The sequence below is a fragment of the Macaca nemestrina genome, chromosome 18 (genome assembly GCF_043159975.1).
Source record: "Macaca nemestrina isolate mMacNem1 chromosome 18, mMacNem.hap1, whole genome shotgun sequence".
Lineage (NCBI taxonomy): Eukaryota > Metazoa > Chordata > Mammalia > Primates > Cercopithecidae > Macaca > Macaca nemestrina.
In genome coordinates, this window is record NC_092142.1 from 66,874,639 (window position 1) to 66,897,176 (window position 22,538).

The window sequence follows — 22,538 nt, forward strand, 5'->3', positions numbered from 1 at the left end:
TACAATTCCCGCCGGCAAAGCGGCTCCGGCCTCTCAGCCGACTTCTCTCCCCATGGCCTCTGTTCATCCCCCTGCCCCAGTTCTGGTACCTGGGGTCAAATCGGCTGTAGTGATTGACTCTCAGGGCACCCGATGCTGGGTCCCAGTCCACCTTTGCTACTTTGTCCTGCTCCCAGCCTGCGGGCGCTAGGCTCAGGGGCGCGGCGCATCCCTGACTCCGCCCTCACCGCGGGGGCTTCTGGGGCCTGGTCGCCATGGCGACGGGCTGTACACTACCACAATTTCCCAGGCCGCGGGTGCTGGTTGCCCCCCTGCCCGTGGGTCATGGCCTGCCAGCAGTCGCGGTACCACAGCTTCTCGTCCGCGTCGAGGTAGGCGCTGGCCGGGATGAGGGCAGAGAGGATGGCTGGAGTATTTCTAGAGAGGGAAATGGCACTTGATAGGACCTCTGCACCTCCTGCTGGCCTCTGACCATTGATCTAGGGCTCCAGCACCACAGAGTCAGTGGTTGCAGGAACGGTTAAAATCGGGCTGATTTAGCCCAGTGAAGACGGTACGTGCTAGCAAAAGGGCAGGCGTACTTTATCATTGCTAGTAACAACCAACTTGTATTGAATGTACTATATGCCACATGCTTTATATACCACATTTTTAAACATTTTATTTTTGAGACAAGATCTCACTCAGTCGCCCAGGCTGGAGTGCAGTGGCACTACTACGGCTCACTGCAGCCTCGACCTCCCAGGCTCAAGCAATCCTCCTGCCTCAGCCTCCCGAGTAGCTGGGACTACAGGCATGCGCCACCACGCTCGGATAATTTGTGGGTGTTTCTTTGTTAGTTTGTGTTTTGTAGAGACGAGGTTTCACCAAGTTGCCCAGGCTTGTTTTGAACTCCTAGACTCAAGCGACCCTCCCACTTTGACCTCTCAAACTGGGATTACAAGCATGAACCCCCTGCACGCGGCCTACGTACCATATTTAATCCTCATAACAACTGTATAAAGTAGTAATATTACCATGTACAAGTAAAGAAATACTTTAGAAACCTGGTGAGATCATCCTTTGGGTAGCTTCTACCTGTACTCAGGTGTATAGCCTCTGGATACTGCAAAATATGACCAGCTCCATCAGCTTGGAAAGCCATATATATGGATTAAAACAAAAATTTTGGCCAAATCATTTTCTAGTTTTGGGACTTCAGAGAAGGCCCTTCAAGTTCCAGGCCTCAGCTTATATATCTCAAACATGGGAATGATACAGTCCACCCCACAAACATTGTTGGGAACATTTAGACAGAATATGTGAAGCTCTTACCACAGCTCTTGTATGTAAATAGGCACCCAGTAAGTGTTGAATGAATGTTGTGTCCCCCCTTCTACTCATTCCCAGTGGGGGGAAAAAAAAAAAAAAAAAAACCACCACCCAATCCCAACTAAACTCTCAGCCTTCAGGGTCTGCTGCCTTGACAGTGAAAAGCCTACAAAAGTCCCTAAAAGGCCAGGCGCGGTGGCTCACGCCTATAATCCCAGCACTTTGGGAAGCCGAGGCAGGCAGATCATGAGGTCAGGAGATCGAGACCATCCTGGCTAACACGGTGAAACCCCATCTCTACTAAAAATAAAAAAAATTAGCCGGGCGAGGTGGCGGGCGCCTGTAGTCCCAGCTACTCGGGAGGCTGAGGCAGGAGAATGGTGTGAACCCGGGAGGCAGAGCTTGCAGTGAGCCGAGATTGTGCCACTGCACTCCAGCCTGGGCAACAGAGTGAGACTCCATCTCAAAAAAAAAAAAAGGTCCCTAAGAACAGGAAATGCCAATTTGATGATTTTTATCCAGAGTTAAAATTAGTCTACAAGAACCAGGCAGCAGGCTTGAGAAAGATAATTGTTGGGGCCAGGCACGGTGGCTCATGCCTAAAATCCCAGCACTTTGGGAAGCCGAGGCGGGTGTATCACCTGAGATCAGGAGTTTGAGACAAGCCTGGCCAACATGGCGAAACCCCGTCTCTACTAAAAATACAAAAATTAGCCAGGCGGTGGCTCATGCCTGTAATCCCAGCACTTTGGGAGGCCGAAGCAAGCGGATCACGAGGTCAGAAGATCAAGACCATCCTGGCTAACACAGTGACACTAAGCGTTTCTACTAAAAATACAAAAAAAATTAGCCGGGCGCAGTCGCAGGTGCCTGTGGTCCCAGCTACTCAGGAGGCTGAGGCAGGAGAATGGCGTGAACCTGGGAGGCAGAGCTTGCAATGAGCCGAGCTCACACCACTGTACTCCAACCTGGGCAACAGAGTGAGACTCCGTCTCAAAAAAAAAGAAAAAATTAGCGGGGCATGGTGGCAGGCACATGTAATCCCAGCTACTTGGGAGGCTGAGGCAGGAGAATCGCTTGAACCAGGGAGGCAGAGGGCAGAGGTTGCAGTGAGCCGAGATCACGCCACTGCACTCTATCCTGGGTGACAGAGTGAGACTCTGTCTCAAAAAGAAAAAAAGGGGGAGAGAGAGAGACAGAGAGAGAGAGAGAATTGCTACCCAGCACAGGAATAATTTAGTAAACTTCCATTCTCTATGAAAAGGATATGAAGCAGACCCAGAAAGAGAATCCCCATCCATTTTAAGAAAGAAGCACAGGGCTGGTCATGGTGGCTCATGCCTGTAATCCCAACACTTTGGGAGGCCAAGGTGGGAGGATCACTTGAGGTAAGGAGTTCAAGACCAGCCTGGGAAACACTATAGTAAGACCCTGTCCCTACAAAAAAAAAAAAAAAAAAAAGTTTCAGCTACTCAGGAGGCCGAGGCAGGAGGATTACTTGAACCCAGGAGTTCGAGAGGGTGCAGTGAACTCTGATCACACTAGTGCCCTGTAGCCTGGGCAACAAGGCAAGACCCCTATCTTTTTTTTTTTTTTTTTTTTTTTTGAGACGGAGTCTCGCTCTATCACCCAGACTGGAGTGCCGTGGCCGGATCTCAGCTCACTGCAAGCTCCGCCTCCCGGGTTTACGCCATTCTCCTGCCTCAGCCTCCCGAGTAGCTGGGACTACAGACGCCCGCCACCTTACCCGGCTAATTTTTTGTATTTTTTTGGTAGAGACGGGGTTTCACTATGTTAGCCAGGATGGTCTCGATCTCCTGACCTCGTGATCCGCCCGTCTCGGCCTCCCAAAGTGCTGGGATTACAGGCTTGAGCCACCGCGTCCGGCCAAGACCCTGTCTATTAAAAAAAAAAAAAAAAAAGCACAGCCAAGCACGGTGGCTCACCCCTATAATCCTATTACCTTGGGAGGCCAAGGTGGGTGGATTGCCTGAGCTCAGGAGTTTGAGACCAGGCTGGGCAATATGGCAAAAACCCCGTTTCTAATAGCAATACAAAATATTGGCCAGGCGCGGTGGCTCACACCTGTAATCCCAGCACTTTGGGAGGCCGAGGTGGGCAGATCATGGAGTCAAGAGATCGAGACCATCCTGGCCAACATGATGAAACCCTGTCTCTACTAAAAATACAAAAATTAGCCGGGCATGGTGGCGGGCACCTGTAATCCCAGCTACTCAGAAGGCTGAGGCAGGAGAATCGCTTGAACCTGGGAGGCGAAGGTTGCAGTGAGCCGAGATCGGACTCCGGTTCGGGCAAGAGAGTGAGAGCCTGTCTCAAAAATAGTAAATAAATAAAATTAAAAGCAAATACAAACATCATTAATCTACCATATTCCTTATTCACCAGGATTTAGTGATATATGTTGGGCCAGAGTCACTGTTTCTCTTAGAGACACTGTGGGTGTCCTCATCCTTTCCCTTTTTTTTTTTTTTTTTTTTTTTTTTTTTGAGACGGAGTCTCGCTCTGTCGCCCAGGCTGGAGTGCACTGGCCGGATCTCAGCTCACTGCAAGCTCCGCCTCCCGGGTTTACACCATTCTCCTGCCTCAGCCTCCCGAGTAGCTGGGACTACAGGCGCCCGCCACCTCGCCCGGCTAAGTTTTTGTATTTTTTTTAGTAGAGACGGGGTTTCACCGTGTCAGCCAGAATGGTCTCGGCCTCCCAAAGTGCTGGGATTACAGGCTTGAGCCACCGCGCCCGGCCCATCCTTTCCCTTTAAAGAGGGGCAGGATGATGGATAGGCTAGACCTTAGCACTGTGGAACATGTCATCAGGACCCTCTGCAAGGGACCTTCAAATTGTGCATTTTCCTGGGGCAGGCTTCTCCTCCCTATTGGCTTTTTTCCCTTCACACTCATAACCCTGGCACTTGGTGGATAGAACTCAGCAGCTTGCGTTCACTGAATACCAAGATACGTTCCTGACAAACCCACTGCCTACTACCTCTTAAATAACTGAGCTTAAGGCCGGGCGCGGTGGCTCACGTCTGTAATCCCAGCACTTTGGGAGGCCGAGACGGGCGGATCACGAGGTCAGGAGATCGAGACCATCCTGGCTAACATGGTGTAAACCCCGTCTCTACTAAAAATACAAAAAAATAAATTAGCCGGGCGTGGTGGTGGGCACCTGTAGTCCCAGCTACACGGGAGGCTGAGGCAGGAGAATGGCGTGAACCCAGGGGTCGGAGCTTGCAGTGAGCCGAGATCGCGCCACTGCACTCCAGCCTGGGCGACAGAGTGAGACTCTGTCTCAAAAAAAAAAGAAAAAAATGAGTTTTGTCTAGCTTTGAGGTAGAAATATAAATGTTTCCCATTCCCCTCTGAGGGTTACCGTAAAATATTTAACATAATACATCCTAAGCTCCTTTTTTTTTTTTTTTTGAAATGGAGTGTCTCGCTCTGTTGCCCAGGCTGGAGTGCAGTGGCGCGATCTCAGCTCACTGCAACCTCTGCCTCCCAGGCTCAAGTGATGCTCCTGCCTCAGCCTCCTGAGTAGCTGGGACTATAGGCGCATGCCAACACATCTGGCTAATTTTTTGTATTTTTAGTAGAGACAGGGTTTCACTGTCTTAGCCAGGATGGTCTCGGTCTCCTGACCTTGTGATCTGCCCACCTCAGCCTCCCAACGTGCTGGGATTACAGACGTGAGCCACCACGCCCAGCCCAAGCATCCTAAGCTTTTTGGATAAGTGTACAGGCCTTAGAAGGTGTTTGGTTTGCCTTGTTTTAGGTCTGTTTTATAATGTTGTCTCCTTTGATATTCAAAACTAACAACATCTGTTACCTACTAAACTTTTCCATTCAACAGCTTCTCAGAATTTATAGAATTCCCCAATTTTCTTGCTTACCTTGCCTTTCCTGGTGGTTCCAGCATGAGCAAGAACAGAGTTTGGAGAATTTATTAGTCTTTACTTTTTTTTGAGACAGAGTCTCGCTGTGTCACCCAGGCTGTAGTGCAGTGGCTCCATCTCGGCTCACTGCGACCTTCGACTCCCAGGTTCAAGAGATTCTCCTGCCTCAGCCTCCCGAGTAGCTGGGACTACAGGTACCTGCCACCACACCCAGCTAATTTTTGTATTTTCTTAGTAGAGACAGGGTTTCACTATGTTGGCCAGGCTGGTCTTGAACTCCTGACCTCGTGATTTGCCCACCTCTGCCTCCCAAAGTGCTGGGATTACAGGCTTGAGCCACCACACCGGCGGATAATAGATTAGTTTTGATAAGAAGGTATTGATTTAACCCAGTGAGCACTTGGGGTTGATCTGTTGTACCTTGTTGGTCTCCAAGACTGTCTTACACCCACACTCATCTGGGCAGACACTCTTCCTTCTCCTCACCAACTGCTTACTCCATGTGTTTTGCTCACACTTGTCCAATGTCGAGAGGCAATAGAGGACTAGGGTTTGGAATATTACTGCTCCATGGACTATAGCTGAGGAGCATTACAGGACAGAGTTTCTCAACTGAGTTCACATTAGGGGTCTCAACTTCCCTGGAGTTTGGGTAGTCCTAATCCTACTTTTATGGGCAAAGACACTGAGGTTCAGAGATGTTAAACGGCATGCCCAAAGTCACCAGCAAGCAAGAGGAGTGAACACAAGATCTATCTGGCAACATACACCCCCACCCCATGGATTGTTGGAATTACTTCTTCCTTTTGTTCCACCTGAGCCTGCCTGCCCACAGTAGCCCTCCCTGTTGGTCCTCAAATGCCTTCCTAGGATGGCTGTCCTAAGAGGCTTTTCCCGTTCTACAGTCATAATGAACATCTAGCAGTTCATTGCAGTTTACATGGTATTTTGCATATCTCATTTTTTTTATTTATTAAAAAAAATAGGCCGGGCATGGTGGCTCACACCCGTAATCCCAGCACTTTGGAAGACTGAGGCGGGCAGATCACAAGGTCAGATCGAGACCATCCTGGGCAACATGGTGAAGCCCTGTCTCTAATAAAAATACAAAAATTAGCCAGGCGTGGTGGTATGCACCTTTAGTCCCAGCTACTCAGGAGGCTGAGGCAGGAGAATCGCTTGAACCTGGGAGTTAGAGGCTGCAGTGAGCCAAGATCACGCCATTGCACTCCAGCCTGGGTGACAGAGTAAGACTCTGTCTCAAAAAGAAAAAAGAAAAAAAAAAATTGACTGGGTGCAGTGGCTCACGCCTGTAATCCCAGCACTTTGGGAGGCTGAGGCAGGCGGATCACCTGAGGTCAGGAGTTTGAAACCAGAAATAAATAAATAAACAAATAAATAAATAGAGGCAAAGTCTCACTATGTTGCTCAGGCTCATCTCGAACTCTTGGGCTCAAGCAATCTGTCTGTCTTGGCTTCCCAAAGTGCTGGGATTACAGGCATGAGCTACCACGCCCAGATACACATCTAATTTTTTTTGTTTTGTTTTCAGACAGAGTTTTACTCTGTCACTGAGGCGGGAGTGCAGTGGTGCGATCTCGGCTCACTGCAACCCCCGCCTCCCAGATTCAAGTGCTTCTTCTGCCTCAGCCTCCCAAGTAGCTGGAATTAGAGGCACCCACCACCACACCCAGCTAATTCGTATTTAAACTTCAGACCAGGCCGGGCGCGGTGGCTCAAGCCTGTAATCCCAGCACTTTGGGAGGCCGAGGCGGGCGGATCACAAGGTCAGGAGATCGAGACCACTGTGAAACCCCGTCTCTACTAAAAATACAAAAAATTAGCCGGGCGCGGTGGCGGGCGCCTGTAGTCCCAGCTACTCAGGAGGCTGAGGCAGGAGAATGGCGGGAACCCGGGAGGCGGAGCTTGCAGTGAGCCGAGATCGCGCCACTGCACTCCAGCCTGGGCAACAGCGTGAGACTCCGTCTCAAAAAAAAAAAAAAAAAAAAAAACTTCAGACCAGTCGCGGTGGTGGCTCATGCCTGTAATCCCAGCACTTTGGGAGGCGGAGGTGGATGGATCATTTGAGGTCAGGTATTCAAGACAGCCTAGCCAACATGGTGAAACCCCCATCTCTACTAAAAATACAAAAATTAGCTGGGCATGGTGGCAGGGGACTGTAGTCCCAGCTACTCAGGAGGCTGAGGAAGGAGAATCGCTTGAACCCGGGAGGTGGAGATTGCAGTGAGCTGAGATGGTGCCACTGCACTCTACCCTGGGTGACAGAGCGAGACTCCGTCTTAAAATAAATAAATAAATAAAATAAACTTCACAACTGTGTAAGATACGCAAAGCAAGAGTTGTCTCTGGCCGGGCACAGTGGCTCACGCCGGTAATCCCAGCACTTTGGGAGGCCAAGGCAGGTTTATCACGAGGTCAGGAGTTCAAGACCAGCCTGCCAACATGGTGAAACCCCATCTCTACTAAAAATACAAAAATTATCCAGGCGTGGTGGCCGGTGCCTGTAATCCTAGCTACTCAGGAGGCTAAGGCAGAGAACTGCTTGAACCCGCAAGATGAAGGTTGCAGTGGCCTGAGATCGCACCACCACACTCCAGCCTGGGTGACAGAGTGAGACTCTGTCTCAAAAAAAAAAAAAAAAAAAAAAAAACAGTTGTCTCCACTTCTTTGTGAAGAAACCAGTCTGAGAGATATTAAATGACTTGCTCAAGGGTGGTCCTATTGGAACCCCAGATGTCAGCCCTTAGACCCTATCAGCCAGTAAGTGCAGGATTCAGACTTACACCCCAGATCCTGGACCCCAGACCCTGTGCTTCTTGTCCTACAGCACCTGCCCTTTGTATCACAGCCCCAGAGTGTGCCAGAGTTGTGTACGTGAAACCAACATCACAGCCACAGTTGAACACTGAACAGAAGTATAGGCCCATGGGGTTCTCTGGGTTCATGGGGGGATATCGGTATCTTGCTGCAGTAGTTGGTGAAATTTTGGTGATGAAAAGAATGTTTCTGGGAATGTAGGGCAAATGGTTTGGACCCAAGGCCAGGGACTTGCTTGGCAGTTTCTCTGGGAATCTGGAGCAGCACTGGGAAGACTCAGAGCCTAGCTCGGGGAGATGGCTATGCCTTGTGGATCTAGGAAGGATGGGGGTTCTCTCCCAACTCTGGACTCTGTCACCCACCATCAGTTTTCCCTTCTCTGTGCAGATTACAGCCACAACCTTCAGGAGTGACCATAGATGAATCCTTTATCACAGAAAACAAGAGTACCCAGAAACGCAAGCTTCTTCAGAAACGAAGGACGCTGGTTAGTGACAGTGTTGTTTTGGAACCTCAAATATCAGTCCCCAGACCCTATCTGTCTCCCTTCCTGCAACCCAAGAGTACCACCTACCTGAAACATACCCACCTGAAACATGCCCACCAAGTGGCTTCTTCTCAGAGAGTATGGCTCAGAGAGGCCAGGCCCACCACGCTTTGGGAAGAAAGGTGTACTCTGGCTGCCTGCTCCTCACCGGAAAAGCCTTCCCGGATCTCCCCAGGCAGAGAGAGAACTCACCTCTGCCCACAGACACCCCTCGCCTGCAGCTCAGCATTCTGCAGTGGACCTCACTTCACATCCCTCCCGCCAACACGCCAGGCACTGTGCTACCTGCTGGGATGGTCACACCCGATCTGCCAAGGTCCTTCAAGGCTGTGACTATATCTTTCTGTCTTTATGGCCCTAGTATCTAACAGGCTACCTGAATGGCTGCCAAATGTTGATAGCTCCATCATTGCTGAGTAGGTGTGTGAAGGCAGTAGGAAAGAGATGTGTCTCTACCATGTTCACTCCAGATCTCTCCGCCATTCCTTTGTTTTAAAGTTTTTTTTTTTTTTTTTTTTTTTTTTTTTTTTTTTTTTTTTTTTTTTTTTGAGACGGAGTCTCGCTGTGTCTCCCAGGCTGGAGTGCAGTGGTGTGATCTCGGCTCACTGCAAGCTCCGCCTCCCGGGTTCACGCCATTCTCCCGCCTCAGCCTCCCAAGTAGCTGAAACTACAGGCGCCCGCCACCACGCCCGGCTAGTTTTTTGTATTTTTAGTAGAGACGGGGTTTCACCATGTTAGCCAGGATAGTCTCGATCTCCTGACCTCGTGATCCACCCGCCTCGGCCTCCCAAAGTGCTGGGATTACAGGCTTGAGCCACGCGCCCGGCCGAGAAATGAAATTTAAATTGAAAAAAAAAAAAAAAGAACTGAGTGCAGTGACCCATGCCTATAATCCCAGTACTTTGGGAGGCCAAGGCAGACAGATCACATGAGGTCAGGAGTTTGACCAGCTTGGCCAACATGGTGAAACCCCATATCTACTAAAATTATAAAAATTAGTCATGCATGGTGGTGCATCTGTAGTCCCAGCTACTCAGGAGGCTGAGGCACAAGAATCGCTTTAACCCGGGAGGTGGAGGTTGCAGTGAGCCGAGATCACACCACTGCACTCTAGCCTGGGCAACAGAGCAAGACTCCATCTCAAAAAAAAAAAAAAAAGAAATGAATGCGTTTTGTTTGTTTGTTTGTTTGTTTGTTTTGAGACAGGCTTTTGCCTGTCAGGGTGCAGTGGTACAGTTATGGCTTGCTTCAGTCTCAAATGCCTGGGCTCAAGTGATCCTCCCACCTTACACTCCCAAGTAGCTGGAACTATAGACACATGCCACCACACCCAGCTAATCTTATTTTTTTGAGACAGAGTTTTGCTCTGACACAGGCTGGAGTGCAGTGGCACAAACACAGCTCACTGCAGACTCCACCTCCCATGCTCAACCAATCCTCCCACTCAGCCTCCTGAGTAGCTGAGACTACAGGAGTGCACCACCACACCTGGCTATTTTTTGTATTTTTTGTAGTGGATCTAACTACGTTGCCCAGGCTGGTCTTGAACTCCTGGGCTCAAGCTATCCTTCTTCCTTGGCCTCCCAAAGCACTGGGATTACAGGTGTGAGCCACCACACCGAGCCCAATGCTGTTTTTTTTTTTTTTTTTTGAGAGTCGTGCTCTGTTGCCCAGGAAGGAGTACAGTGGCGCCATCTCAGCTCACTGCAACCTCCGCCTCCCGGGTTCAAGTGATTATCCTACCTCAGCCTCCTGAGTAGCTGGGATTACAGGCGTGCACCACCACGCCTGGATAATTTTTTTTTTTGAGATGGAATCTCGCTCTGTTGCCCAGGCTGTAGTGCAGTGGTGCCATCTTGGCTCACTGCAAGCTCTGCCTCCCAGGTTCATGCCATTCTCCTGCCTCAGCCTCCCAAGTAGCTGGGACTACAGGCGCCCGCCACCACGCCCGGCTAATTTTTTTGGTATTTTTAGTAAAGACGGGGTTTCACCATGTTAGCCAGGATGGTCTTGATCTCCTAACCTCGTGATCTGCCTGCCTCCACCTCCCAAAGTGCTGGGATTACAAGCGTGAACCACCACGCCCAGCCATGCCTGGTGAATTTTTGTATTTTTAGTAGAGACAGGGTTTCATCATGTTGGTCAGGCTGGTTTTGAACTCCTGACCTCGTGATCCGCCTGCCTCGGTCTCCCAAAGTGCTGGGATTACAGGCGTGAGCCACTGTGCCCAGCCCCAATGCTGTCTTATTAAGTACTTTTGGGCTCTTGTTGATATGATCATAGGATTGTTATTAATCAGCAAATAGCCATTGTCCAAATCTCATAAGGGAAAAAACACATTTGAGTAAACTTACAACTCTGGCTCACAGTGGAACAGCATGGGTTTTCCTTGTGTGACCATGACCCTCGTGGGGAATTAGGAAACACATGGGCCACACACTTTGTGGGGCTGGTCCAACACTCCTGTGGGAGTGACTCCAGGGAGGAGAAAGCTGGGGTCAATATGGATTATTCGCAGAGACCAAGCGCAACCCAAAGACCTGATGACTAGGGGAGAGCCCTGAGGCTCCCAGGCAGCCTTCTCAGCTGCCACCTTCCGTGAGCCAGGCTTTTTCATTTCAACTTTCTTTAGAGCGACATCAACCACCAGGGGGCAGTGTTCCCTCCCGCCGTCCCTCCAGGGCCGCCTTCCCGTTTTTACCTACCGGGAGAAGCAGAGAGCACGGAGCGCCCGGGGAGCATTGCGTTCCAGCCTACCGGGCGGAGATCCCTCAGCTGTTAATAACCTCACCAACAATCGGCCATGGCAGCTGGTTCTCCAGCTTCCACTCGCCTCTGCAAGCAAAGGAGGGTAGCCCCATTTTCTCCCGGTAGAAACAGTAGACAGAACACGAGGACTGTTTTGTGTGTGTGTGTGTGTGTGTGTGTGGTGGTGGTGGTGGTGGTGGTTTTTTTTTGAGACGGAGCCTCGCTCTGTCGCCCAGGCTGGAGCGCAGCGGCACAATCTTCGCTCACTGCAACCTCCGCTTCCCAGGTTCAAGCGATTCTTCTGCCTCAGCCTCCCGAGTAGCTGGGACTACAGGCAGGTGTCACCACACCTGTCTAATTTTTTGCATTTTTAGTAGAGACGAGGTTTCACCGTGTTAGCCAGGATGGTCTGGTTCTCCTGACCTCGTGATTTGCTCGACTTGGCCTCCCAAAGTGCTGGGATTACAGGCATGAGCCACCGCGTCCGGCCAAGGGCTGGTCTTTCACAAGTCTGAAAAACCACGGGGCACGGTGGCTCACGCCTGTAATCCCAGCACTTTGGAAGGCCGAAGTGGGTGGATCACCTGAGGTCAGTTCAAGACCAGCCTGGCCAACATGGTGAAACCCCATCTCTACTAAAAATACAAAAATTAGCTGGGCGTGGTGGCATGCGCCTATAATTCCAGCTATTAGGGAGGCTGAGGCAGGAGAATCGCTTGAACCCAGGAGGCGGAGGCTGCAGTGAGCAGAGATTGTGCCACTGCACTCCAGCCTGGGCGACAGAGCGAGACTCAGTCTCAAAAAATAAAGTCTGAAAAACAAGGCCAGCTCACACCTGTAATCCTAACACTTTGGGAGGCCAAAGAAGGAAGATTGCTTGAGACCAGGAGTTTGAGACCAGCCTGGCAACATAGGGAGATTTCATCTCTACAAAAAAGATTTTTTAAACTAACCAGGAGTGGTGGTGTGCCCCTGTAGTCCTAGCTACTAGGGAGACTGAGGTGGGAGGATCTCTTGAGCCCGGGAGTTTGAAGTTACTGTGAGGTGTTATCGGGTCACTGCACTCCAGCCTAGGTGACAGAGTAAGACCCTGTCTCTAAGAAAAAAATAAAAAATAAACTCTCAGGTGTCTTCCAGGATTATTTTGTGCTTTTATAAAAATTAGGCTGGGCGCCATGACTTAAGCCTGTAATCCCAGCACTTTGGGAGGACAAGGCAGGAGGATCTCTTGATCTCAGCAGTTCGAGACCAGCCCGGGCAACATAGTGAGACCCCATCTCTTTTTTTTTTTTTTTTTTTTGGTGAGAGAGAGTCTCTCTCTGTCGCCCAGACTAGAGTGCAGTCGTGCAATCTCTGCTTACTGTAGCCTCTTCCTCCAGGGTTCAAGTAATTCTTCTGCATTGGCCTCCGGAGCAGCTGGGATTACAGGCGTGTACCACCAGTCCCGGCTAATTTTTGTATTTTTGGAAGAGATGGGGTTTCAACATGTTGGCCAGACTGGTCTCAAATTCCTGGCCTCAGGTTATCCACCTGCCTGGGCCTCCCGAAGTGCTGAGAATCAGGTGTGAGCTGGGTGCGGTGGCTCACACCTGTAATCTCTACTAAAAATACAAAAGAACTGGGCGTGGTGGCAGGCACTGGTAATCTCAGCTACTCAGGAGGCTGAGGCAGGAGAATCGCTTGAACTCAAGAGGCAGAGGCTGGCCGGGCGCGGTGGCTCAAGCCTGTAATCCCAGCACTTTGGGAGGCCAAGACGGGCGGATCACGAGGTCAGGAGATCGAGACCATCCTGGCTAACACGGTGAAACCCCGTCTCTATTAAAAAAATACAAAAAACTAGCCGGGCGCGGTGGCGGGCGCCTGTAGTCCCAGCTACTCGGGAGGCTGAGGCAGGAGAATGGCGTGAACCCGGGAGGCGGAGCTTGCAGTGAGCTGAGATCCGGCCACTGCACTCCAGCCTGGGCGGCAGAGCGACTCTGTCTCAAAAAAAAAAAAAAAAGAGGCAGAGGCTGCAGTGAGCAGAGTTTGCACTACTGCACTCCAGCCTGGGCAAGAGAGTGTGACTCCATCTCAAATAAATACATACATACATATAAACATACATACATAAATAATTACATCCATTTTGATAGTCTTTTTTTTTTTGAGATGGAGTTTCACTCTTGTCTCCCCCCCTAGAGTGCAATGGCTCAATCTCAGCTCACTGCAACCTCTGCCTCCCGAGTTCAAGAGATTCTCCTGCCTCAGCCTCCCAAGTAGCTGGGATTACAGGCATGCGCCACCATGCCCAGCTAATTTTTGTATTTTTAATAGAGATGGAGTTTCACCATGTTGGCCAGGTTGGTCTCAAACTCCTGACCTCAAGTGATCTGCCCACCTTGGCCTCAAAGTGCTAAAAGCTGCCCACCTTGGCCTCCCAAACTGCTGGGATTACAGGCATAAGCCATTGGCCAGGACAGAATGGCTGATCTTTACTGAGTTCCTAGCAGGTGCCAGGGTCCATATAAAGCGCACATTATGCTTTCTCTATTTCTCTTTTTTTTTCTTCGAGACAGTTTTGCTCTTGTTGCCCAGGCTGGAGCACAATGGCGCGATCTCGGTTCACTGCAACCTCTGCCTCCCGGGTTCAAGCGATTCTCCTGCCTCAGCCTCCCAAGTAGCTGGGACTACAAGCACATGCCACCACACCCAGCTTTTTTTTTTTTTTTTTTTTTTTTTTTGTGAAACTGAGTCTTGCTCTGTCACCAGGCTGGAGTGCAGTGGCACGATCTCTGCTCACTGCAAACTCCGCGTCCCAGGTTCACACCATTCTCCTGCCTCAGCCTCCCGAGTAGCTGGGACTAAGGGCACTCACCCCACGCCCAGATAATTTTGTTTTTGTACTTTTAGTAGAGACAGGGTTTCACCACATTAGCCAGGATGGTCTCAATCTCCTGACCTCATGATCCCGCATTGGCCTCCCAAAGTGCTGAGATTACACGCGTGAGCCACTGCGCCCAGCCTAATTTTTTTTGTATTTTTAGTAGAGACGGGGTTTCACCGTGTTAGCCAGGATGGTCTCGATCTCCTGACCTTGTGTCTGCCCACCTTAGCCTCGGAAAGTGCTGGGAATTACAGGCGTGAGCCACTATGCCCGACTATGCTTTCTCATTGCATCCTCACATCAATACACTGTGACAAAGACTACCATCATCCCTCTTTTACAGACGTGAGGACTAAGGCTCAGAGAAGTTGACATAGCTAATAAGGGACATCTGAGACTTAACCCCAGCCCTCTCTAACTCAAGAACCCACAGTCTTAATTATGAACCATGTTGAGAGATGTCTGTAAAAAACCTCAGGGCTGGCTGGGTGTGGTAAAGATGGTAAAACCCTGTATCTACTAAAAATACAAAAATTAGCCAGGCATGGTGGTGGGTGCCTATAATCCCAGCTACTCGGGAGGCTGAGGCAGAGAATAGCTTGAACCCAGGAGGTGGAGGTTGCAGTGAGCTGAGATCGTACCACTGCACTCCAGCCTGGGGAACAGAGCAAGACTGTCTCAAAAAGAAAAAAAAAAGTCAGGACTGGGGGAGGAGGGATGGAGAGAAACATTAGTAAGGGGAGCAATGTTGCCATGGTAACCCCACCTGTCCCTCCCTGCAGACTGGTCAGTTCTCCATGGGTGGGCACCTGTCCCCATGGCCCACATACACCAGTGGCCAGACCATTTTGCAAAATCGAAAACCCTGTTCAGATGACTACCGGAAGCGAGTAGGGTAAGCCAGGGTCAGTCCCATGGTGAGTGGGCTGGCATGGGCCAGGCTTTGGGCCAGGAGACGGCAGGGGTGTGTGTTGCCCCAGACTGAGGGCACAAGAGCCCCGTGGGGGTGCTGGCCACATTATCAGCCACCATCCCCTGCAGGAGCTGCCAGCAGCATCCCTTTCGCACTGCCAAGCCCCGGTACTTGGAGGAGCTGGAAAACTACCTACGCAAGGAGCTCCTCCTGCTGGACCTGGGCACAGATTCCACCCAGGAACTAAGGCTGCAGGTCAGAGCCACAGAAGAAACTTGGGGAGGGCGGGGAAAGGGTGGGAAGAAGCTTCACCTACCGGCCAGGTACAGTGGCTCACACCTGTAATCCCAGCACTTTGGGAGGCCGAGGCGGGTGGATCACCTGAGGTCAGGAGTTCGAGACCAGCCTGGCCAACATGGCAAAACCCCGTCTCTACTAAAAGTACAAAATTTAGCCGGGCATGGTGGTAAGCACTGGTAGTCCCAGTTACTCAGGAGGCTGAGGCAGGAGAATCACTTGAGCCCGGGAGGGAGCGGTTGCAGTGAGACGAGGTCACACCACTGCACTCCAACCTGGGCGACAAGAGTGAGTCTCCGTCTCAAAAACAAAAAAAGCCTCACCTACCAGGTGAGCACCTCAGACCTTCAGGGGATACCCACCTCTCCCAGCTCTCCTGGGTCTCCTTCCCTGAACAGAAGCAAGAAACATCCTATGAAAATGCCAGTGAGGCCGGGCACAGTGGCTCAGGCTCACACCTGTAATCCCGGCACTTTGGGAGGCTGAGGCAGGAGGATCGCTTGAGGTCAGGAGTTCAAGACCAGCCTGGCCAACATGGATCACGAGGTCAGGATATCGAGACCACGGTGAAACCCCGTCTCTACTAAAAATACAAAAAAATTAGCCGGGCGTGTTGGCGGGCGCCTGTAGTCCCAGCTGCAAGCTTGAACCCAGGAGGCAGAGGTTACAGTAAGCCAAGATCGTGCCACAGCACTACAGCCTGGGCAACGGAGTGAGACTCTGTCAAAAAAAAAAAGAAGGCCGGGCACGGTGGCCCACACCTGTAATCCCAGCACTTTGGGAGGCCAAGGCGGGCAGATCACCAGGTCAGGAGATCGAGACCATCCTGGCTAACACAGTGAAACCCCATCTTTACTAAAAATACAAAAAATTAGCTGGGCGTGGTGGCGGGCGCCTGTAGTCCCAGCTGCTCAGGAGGCTGAGGCAGGAGAATGGCATGAACCCAGGAGGCAGAGCTTGCAGTAAGCCAAGTTCGTGCCACTGCACTCTAGCCTGGGCGACAGAGTGAGACGCTGTCTCAAAAAAAAAAAAAAAAGAAAGAAAACGCCAGTGATCAGGCAAGGCTGCAATGTGGATGTGAAAGTCTCCTGAGGCTAGAGTTTCCTCACCTGAGTCAGGTGGCCTGGATGCTGTGCCCAGTCCCTACAGCTCTGTGATCCCTGGTGCCCAGGTTAGGTCACGACATCAGTGAATGGAGCCTGATGCTGGCAGTTGGGCAAGCAGGGGTCACGCCGTGTTTACCAGCCCAGTGGCAACAACCCCAAGCTTAAGGAACCAGCCCAGATGCATAAGGAGGGAGGGAGGGAGACAGAGATATATATACATAAGATCCAACCCAGATTCCGGTATATATTAGGGAGAGAATCACCAAATCTGCTCAAACAAGGATGATGACAGATAATTCCTGCCTTTTGACTTAGTCATTGACTAAAGCATTTACTGAGCACTGGCTGTGTGCAAGTGCAAGGCCCTGGGCTGGGGCCTTACATCGATCTCCTGAGCAGATAAGGAAGAAGGCATACCACTATGGTGTAGTGGGACTGGGCTTCAAACTCAGGGCTGACTCTGGAGACTGTGCTCATTTCTTTTTTTTTTTTTTTTTTTCTTTAGGCGGAGTTTCACTCTTGTTTGCCCAGGCTGGAGTGCAATGGCACGATCACGGCTCACCGCAACCTCCGCCTCCCAGGTTCAAGCGATTCTCCTGCCTCAGCCTCCCTAGTAGCTGGGATTATAGGCATGTGCCACCATGCCCGGCCAATTTTGTATTTTTAGTGGAGACGGGGTTTCTCCATGTTGGTCAGGCTGGTCTCGAACTCCCAACCTCAGGTGATCCACCCGCCTCCGCCTCCCAAAGTGCTGGGATTACAGGCGTGAGCCACCGCGCCCGGCTAACTGTGCTCATTTCAGTGAGCAATGCTGCCTCCAGAAACCTCCCATGTGTCCAAATGGGACAGGGGACCACACCCCTACTTGCATGTCAGGACGCAAGGGTACAACCTTCAATCTCCTGAATCTACCAGGCTCTAAGATGGGAAGAGGTTACAAGTGAGAGGCCAATGATACTGTGTCTAGAAGGCAAGAGGCTGGCTGCCTGGAGAGCCAGAGAGGGGCTCAGGCACAGAGTGGAGATCTGTCTATGGTCATGGTGGTCCACTAGGCCTCAAAGACAGCATCAGGACAGGCCTCCAGAGAGCTGCCCCCCAGGCTCCATGGCACTGTGAGGTACCCAGGTAGTGTCTAGGGCATTTACTTGAATATAAGTGACCTGGCAGCCTTACGCCGGAATACTACTAAGCCCAGTAAAGAAAAACACAGGACCGGGCACAGTAGCTCACGCCTGTAATCCCTCTACTTTGGGAGGCCGAGGTGGGTGGATCATGAGGTCAGGAGATTGAGACCATCCTGGCCAACATGGTGAAACCCCGTTTCTACTAAAAATACAAAAATTAGCCTAGCATGGTGGCGGGCACCTGTAATCCCAGCTACTCAGAAGGCTGAGGCAGGAGAATCACTTGAACCTGGGAGGCGGAGGTTGCAGTGAGCCAAGATCGCACCACTGCACTCCAGCCTGGGTGACAGAGCAAGACTCCATTTCAGGAAAAAAGAAAAAGAAAAATAGTTCCCCACTAAGGGTGGCAGCTGTGGGCCAGGAGATGATGGGTTCCTTTTTCTTGCCAGCCTTACAGAGAGATATTTGAGTTCTTCATAGAGGACTTCAAAACGTACAAGCCATTACTATCCTCCATCAAGAATGCATATGAGGGGATGCTGGGTAAGAATGCACCTCCTGCCAGGCACAGTAGCTCACACCTGTAATCCCAGCACTGTGGGAGGCCAAGGTGGTGGATCACTTGAGGTCAGGAGTTTGAGACCAGCCTGGCCAATATAGTGAAACCCTGTCTCTACTAAAAACACAAAAAAATTAGCTGTGCATGGTGGCACACACCTATAATCTCAGCTACTTGGGAGACTGAGGCAGGAGAATTGCTTGAACTTAGGAGGTGGAGGTTGCAGTGAGTTGAGATCACACCACTGCACTCTAGCCTGGGCAAAAGAACAAGACTCCATCGCAAAAAAAAAAAAAAAAAAAAAAATGCAGAAATGCAGCTCCCCTCCTTGTCCCAGCCTGGAAGGGGTGGAGAAGATCCTATTCGACCTTCTGGCGCTCCACAGCAGGGCGGGGGCAGCTACCCAACTGGGCCTTGAGGTCACCAAAGCCCCTCAGCCATTCTGCACAGACTGTTCCGTTATAGGGCACCCCAGAGCACCTGACCACCCCTGTCATTGAGAAGCACAGTGGAGCCGTCCCTGTTGAAAACAGAGTGAACCCCAGGAGAGAGTGAGCACCTCTGGGAGTCAGCAGGCTCCCCTGCCAGGCTCAGGAGGTACAGGGCATAGTGCAGCTGCAGGACTTAAGGCTGTAGGGGAAAGGACACGGGAGACACCCTGGTCTTCATCTGAACTCTGCCCTTGGTTTAAAATCAAGTGCAGGAAGGCCTGAAACAGGGACCATGGCTTTGAACAAGGCATGCAGAGACTCTTGGGGTTTGCAAGTGACATAGCCACTCACCCATGACCTTAGGGTCTGTGTCTTCTGTCCATGGCCCCAAAGCAGCTCTCCCACCTGTCTCTGCTTAGCCCACCAAAGGGAGAAGATCCGGGCTCTGGAGCCCCTGAAGGCCAAGCTTGTCACTGTGAATGAGGACTGCAATGAGAGGATCCTGGCCATGAGAGCTGAGGAGAAACATGAAATCTCCCTGCTCAAGAAAGAGAAGATGAATTTACTAAAACTCATCGACAAAAAGAATGAGGAGAAGATTTCACTGCAGAGCGAGGTGAATGGAAGTGGTGTGATGACCCCGAATTCCTGCCAATCCCACTACAAGGGTGACCCCCTACCCCGCTCTGCCTTTCTACAAGGAGTGACACACTGAGCCACCACCTTACCCCCAGAGCCTTGCTAACTCCACCCTCTGCCCTGCTGCTAGGCTCAGCACTTTCCCCAAAGGGGGAAGCAGTGGTACCTTGCCGAATTCTCAGAAATGGCCAATCTCCTTCTTCTTTCACCTTTCCTGTTCGCAGGCCCTAATGGGGCAACCCAGCACCCAGCCCACTCCCTGGGGTGACCGACTGCATACAGGGGTTCAAGGGCAGCCCCTGACCACACAGCCACCTTCTCCACAGGTGGCCAAACTGAGGAAGAACTTGGCTGAGGAGTACCTGCACTACCTCAGTGAGCGAGATGCCCGTAAGATACTCATCGCAGACCTGAACGAGCTGCGGTACCAGCGAGAGGACATGTCATTAGCCCAGTCCCCAGGTAAGCCTGAATCGGGTTTCTCTCTTCTCTGAGATGCTGGAGGAGTCTGGTCTCACTCCTAAGCCCCATTCATTCAACATTCCTAAGACCTGCTCATTCCATAACCATTCAGGGGGGAGATGTCCCTGCCTCTCCCAGGGCTGTGTATCTTCTGAGTTGAACTGAGAATTGTAGGAACACAGTTGGTAGCTGAGGCAGCCTAGGCTCCTGGTGGGCTGGACAGGCCTGTTACTCAGTTTCCTGGGCTTCTAGACTTTAGCCTGAAACCCTAGGCTGGTAGCACTGTGGGCAAGACCCAGGGAACCCCAAACGGGAAGGGCAGAGGGCTTCGGGCAACCCGAGAAAGCCAGGGTGACACGGGCTGGTGGGCCCCCTCCCCTGGCAGGCATCTGGGGGGAGGACCCTGTGAAGTTAACCCTGGCTCTTAAGATGACCCGGCAAGACCTGACCCGCACGCAGATGGAACTCAACACCATGAAGGCCAACTTTGGAGATGTAGTCCCTAGGAGGGACTTTGAAATGCAGGAGAAGACCAACAAGGATCTTCAGGAGCAGGTGCTGAGGCAGGCAGGCAGGGCCAGGAGGGTAGGACGGGGTCTCACAGGTGGGGGGCCAGGGCCAATGTCCTTGCCCACAGCTGGACACCCTGAGAGCCAGCTACGAGGAGGTTCGCAAGGAGCATGAGATCCTGATGCAGCTGCACATGAGCACGCTGAAGGAGCGGGACCAGTTCTTCTCTGAGCTGCAGGAGATCCAGCGCACTTCCACGCCAAGGCCTGACTGGACCAAATGTGAAGGTGAGGGCAGCCAGCGGGGGCCCAGGTCCTGCTTACATGTGGGCCCAGACTCTAGCTCCCTCTCCCCACATGCAGATGTGGTGGCTGGGGGCCCAGAGCGCTGGCAGATGCTGGCTGAGGGCAAGAACAGCGACCAGCTGGTGGACGTGCTCCTGGAAGAGATTGGCTCAGGGCTGCTGCGGGAGAAAGAATTCTTCCCTGGTCTGGTAGGGGAGGCCCCAGGAGTGGGGCTTGGGCCAGAGTCAGAACAGCTATGCCCTGCTGCTCAGATGAGCTTTCGGGGAACCAACTGGGGCTCTTCCCTGCTTGAGGGTGGGGCCACAGATGGGTCCAGAGATGAGCTGATATCCTCCCTCCTAGGGTTATGGGGAAGCCATCCCTGCTTTTCTTCGGTTTGATGGCCTCGTGGAGAACAAGAAGCCAAGCAAGAAGGATGTGGTCGACCTTCTCAAGGATGCCTGGAAGGAACGTCTTGCTGAGGAGCAGGTCAGATCTCACCAGCCACTCTGGTCCAGCGTGGTCTTCATATCCAGGGTCCTCTGGAGGTCCAGAGGTGCCAGGGATGAGGGCCAACCAACCGTAAGGCAGGCTGGCCGAGCATTTCCTCAATCCCGCAGAAAGAGACATTCCCAGACTTCTTCTTCAATTTCCTTGAGCGTCGCTTTGGGCCCAGTGATGCCATGGCCTGGGCTTACACTATTTTTGAAAATATCAAGATCTTCCACTCCAACGAGCTTATGAGTCAGTTCTATGCAGTCTTGATGGGAAAGGTGAGCTGGGGCCTATTCCCCTTGGGGAGACTGAGAGGGGTCTTTGTCCCTAGCATAGACCAGCTTTGCCCCCACCACTCCCAGGAAGAGCAAGTGAATAATGCTTCTCTCCTTATAGCGGAGTGAGAATGTGTATGTCACCCAGAAGGAGACAGTAGCCCAGCTGCTGAAGGAGATGACAAATGCTGACAGTCAGAACGAGGGGCTACTAACCATGGAGCAGTTCAAGTGAGAGGCTGGTCCAGGCCACCCCCAACTCCTACCCAACTGTTCCTGCATCTGCAGGGAAAAGGGGCACCTGGTGGGAAGGGCCACAGCCTTGGAACTCACTCCCTTTTGAGCACTACGGAGAGGCACAAGCAGGCCTCAGCAGGTCCCTGTTGGCCCTCATGTCTCCCCTACAGCACTGTCCTCAAGAGTACCTTCCCTCTCAAGACAGAAGAGCAAATCCAGGAGCTGATGGAGGCAGGGGGCTGGCATCCCAGCAGCAGCAATGCAGACTTGCTCAACTACCGTTCACTGTTTATGGAGGTGGGTATGTGGGTCCGGGAACTGGCCTGGCCCCTGCCCCAGCCTTGGTTGGACCCAGGCCAATATGCCCTCCCCCTGACTTGTGGCCCATCCCAGGATGAGGAGGGCCAGAGTGAGCCCTTTGTGCAAAAGCTCTGGGAACAATACATGGATGAGAAGGATGAGTACTTACTGCAGCTAAAGCAGGAGCTGGGCATAGAACTGTGAGTGACCCTGATCCATAGGCAAGTCCCACAGGCTGGGCCCCTGAAGCCCCTGGGTCTCCCTGTGTACCATGCACCATCCACTACTCAAGCTCAGCACAGAGGAGGGCACCTGGGAGTCTGGGGCATGGAGAGGAGGGGTCAGGGCCTGTCACTCTCTTTTCCTGTGGGGCAGCCATGAGGAGGTGACTCTGCCCAAGCTGCGAGGGGCCCTGATGACCATCGACCCCAGCCTGGACAAGCAGACTGTGAACACCTACATGAGCCAGGCCTTCCAGCTCCCTGAGTTGGAACTGCCAGAGGACAGTGACGAGAAGGAAGAAGGCGTGGTGGAAATCCTCCAGACTGCCCTGGAGCGGCTTCAGGTGATTGACATCAGGCGTGCGGGACCTCGAGAGCCAGAGCCTGCAAACTAGAGCCTGTGTGCAGCCTGCGTGCTCGTCCTGCTAACCCCTAGCTTTTAGTATAAAAGCGTTTGTCTAAACCCATGC

At 51.9% G+C, this 22,538-nt stretch overlaps 1 protein-coding gene across 6 annotated transcripts; it reads left to right on the forward strand.

The window, feature by feature from the left end:
* Nucleotides 1-64: 64 nt before the first annotated feature.
* Nucleotides 65-22,535, forward strand: LOC105491409 (translin associated factor X interacting protein 1). Of its 6 annotated transcripts, XM_011757790.3 has the most exons (16): nt 65-371; nt 8,445-8,544; nt 14,998-15,110; nt 15,257-15,383; nt 18,105-18,198; nt 19,065-19,261; nt 19,611-19,746; nt 20,132-20,301; nt 20,384-20,543; nt 20,619-20,749; nt 20,904-21,029; nt 21,161-21,313; nt 21,432-21,541; nt 21,718-21,844; nt 21,941-22,047; nt 22,223-22,535. In XM_011757790.3, exons 1-16 carry the CDS (start codon nt 133-135, stop codon nt 22,461-22,463), a joined length of 2,331 nt encoding a protein of 776 aa, XP_011756092.2. In that variant the 5' UTR covers nt 65-132; the 3' UTR covers nt 22,464-22,535. The 6 variants fall into 6 exon arrangements, with proteins under 6 accessions (XP_011756092.2, XP_011756096.3, XP_011756093.3 ...); XM_071084764.1 differs by lacking the exons at nt 65-371; nt 8,445-8,544 and adding an exon at nt 8,564-8,920; XM_011757794.3 differs by lacking the exons at nt 14,998-15,110; nt 18,105-18,198 and having other exon boundaries at nt 230-371.
* The last annotated feature ends 3 nt before the right edge of the window (nt 22,536-22,538 follow it).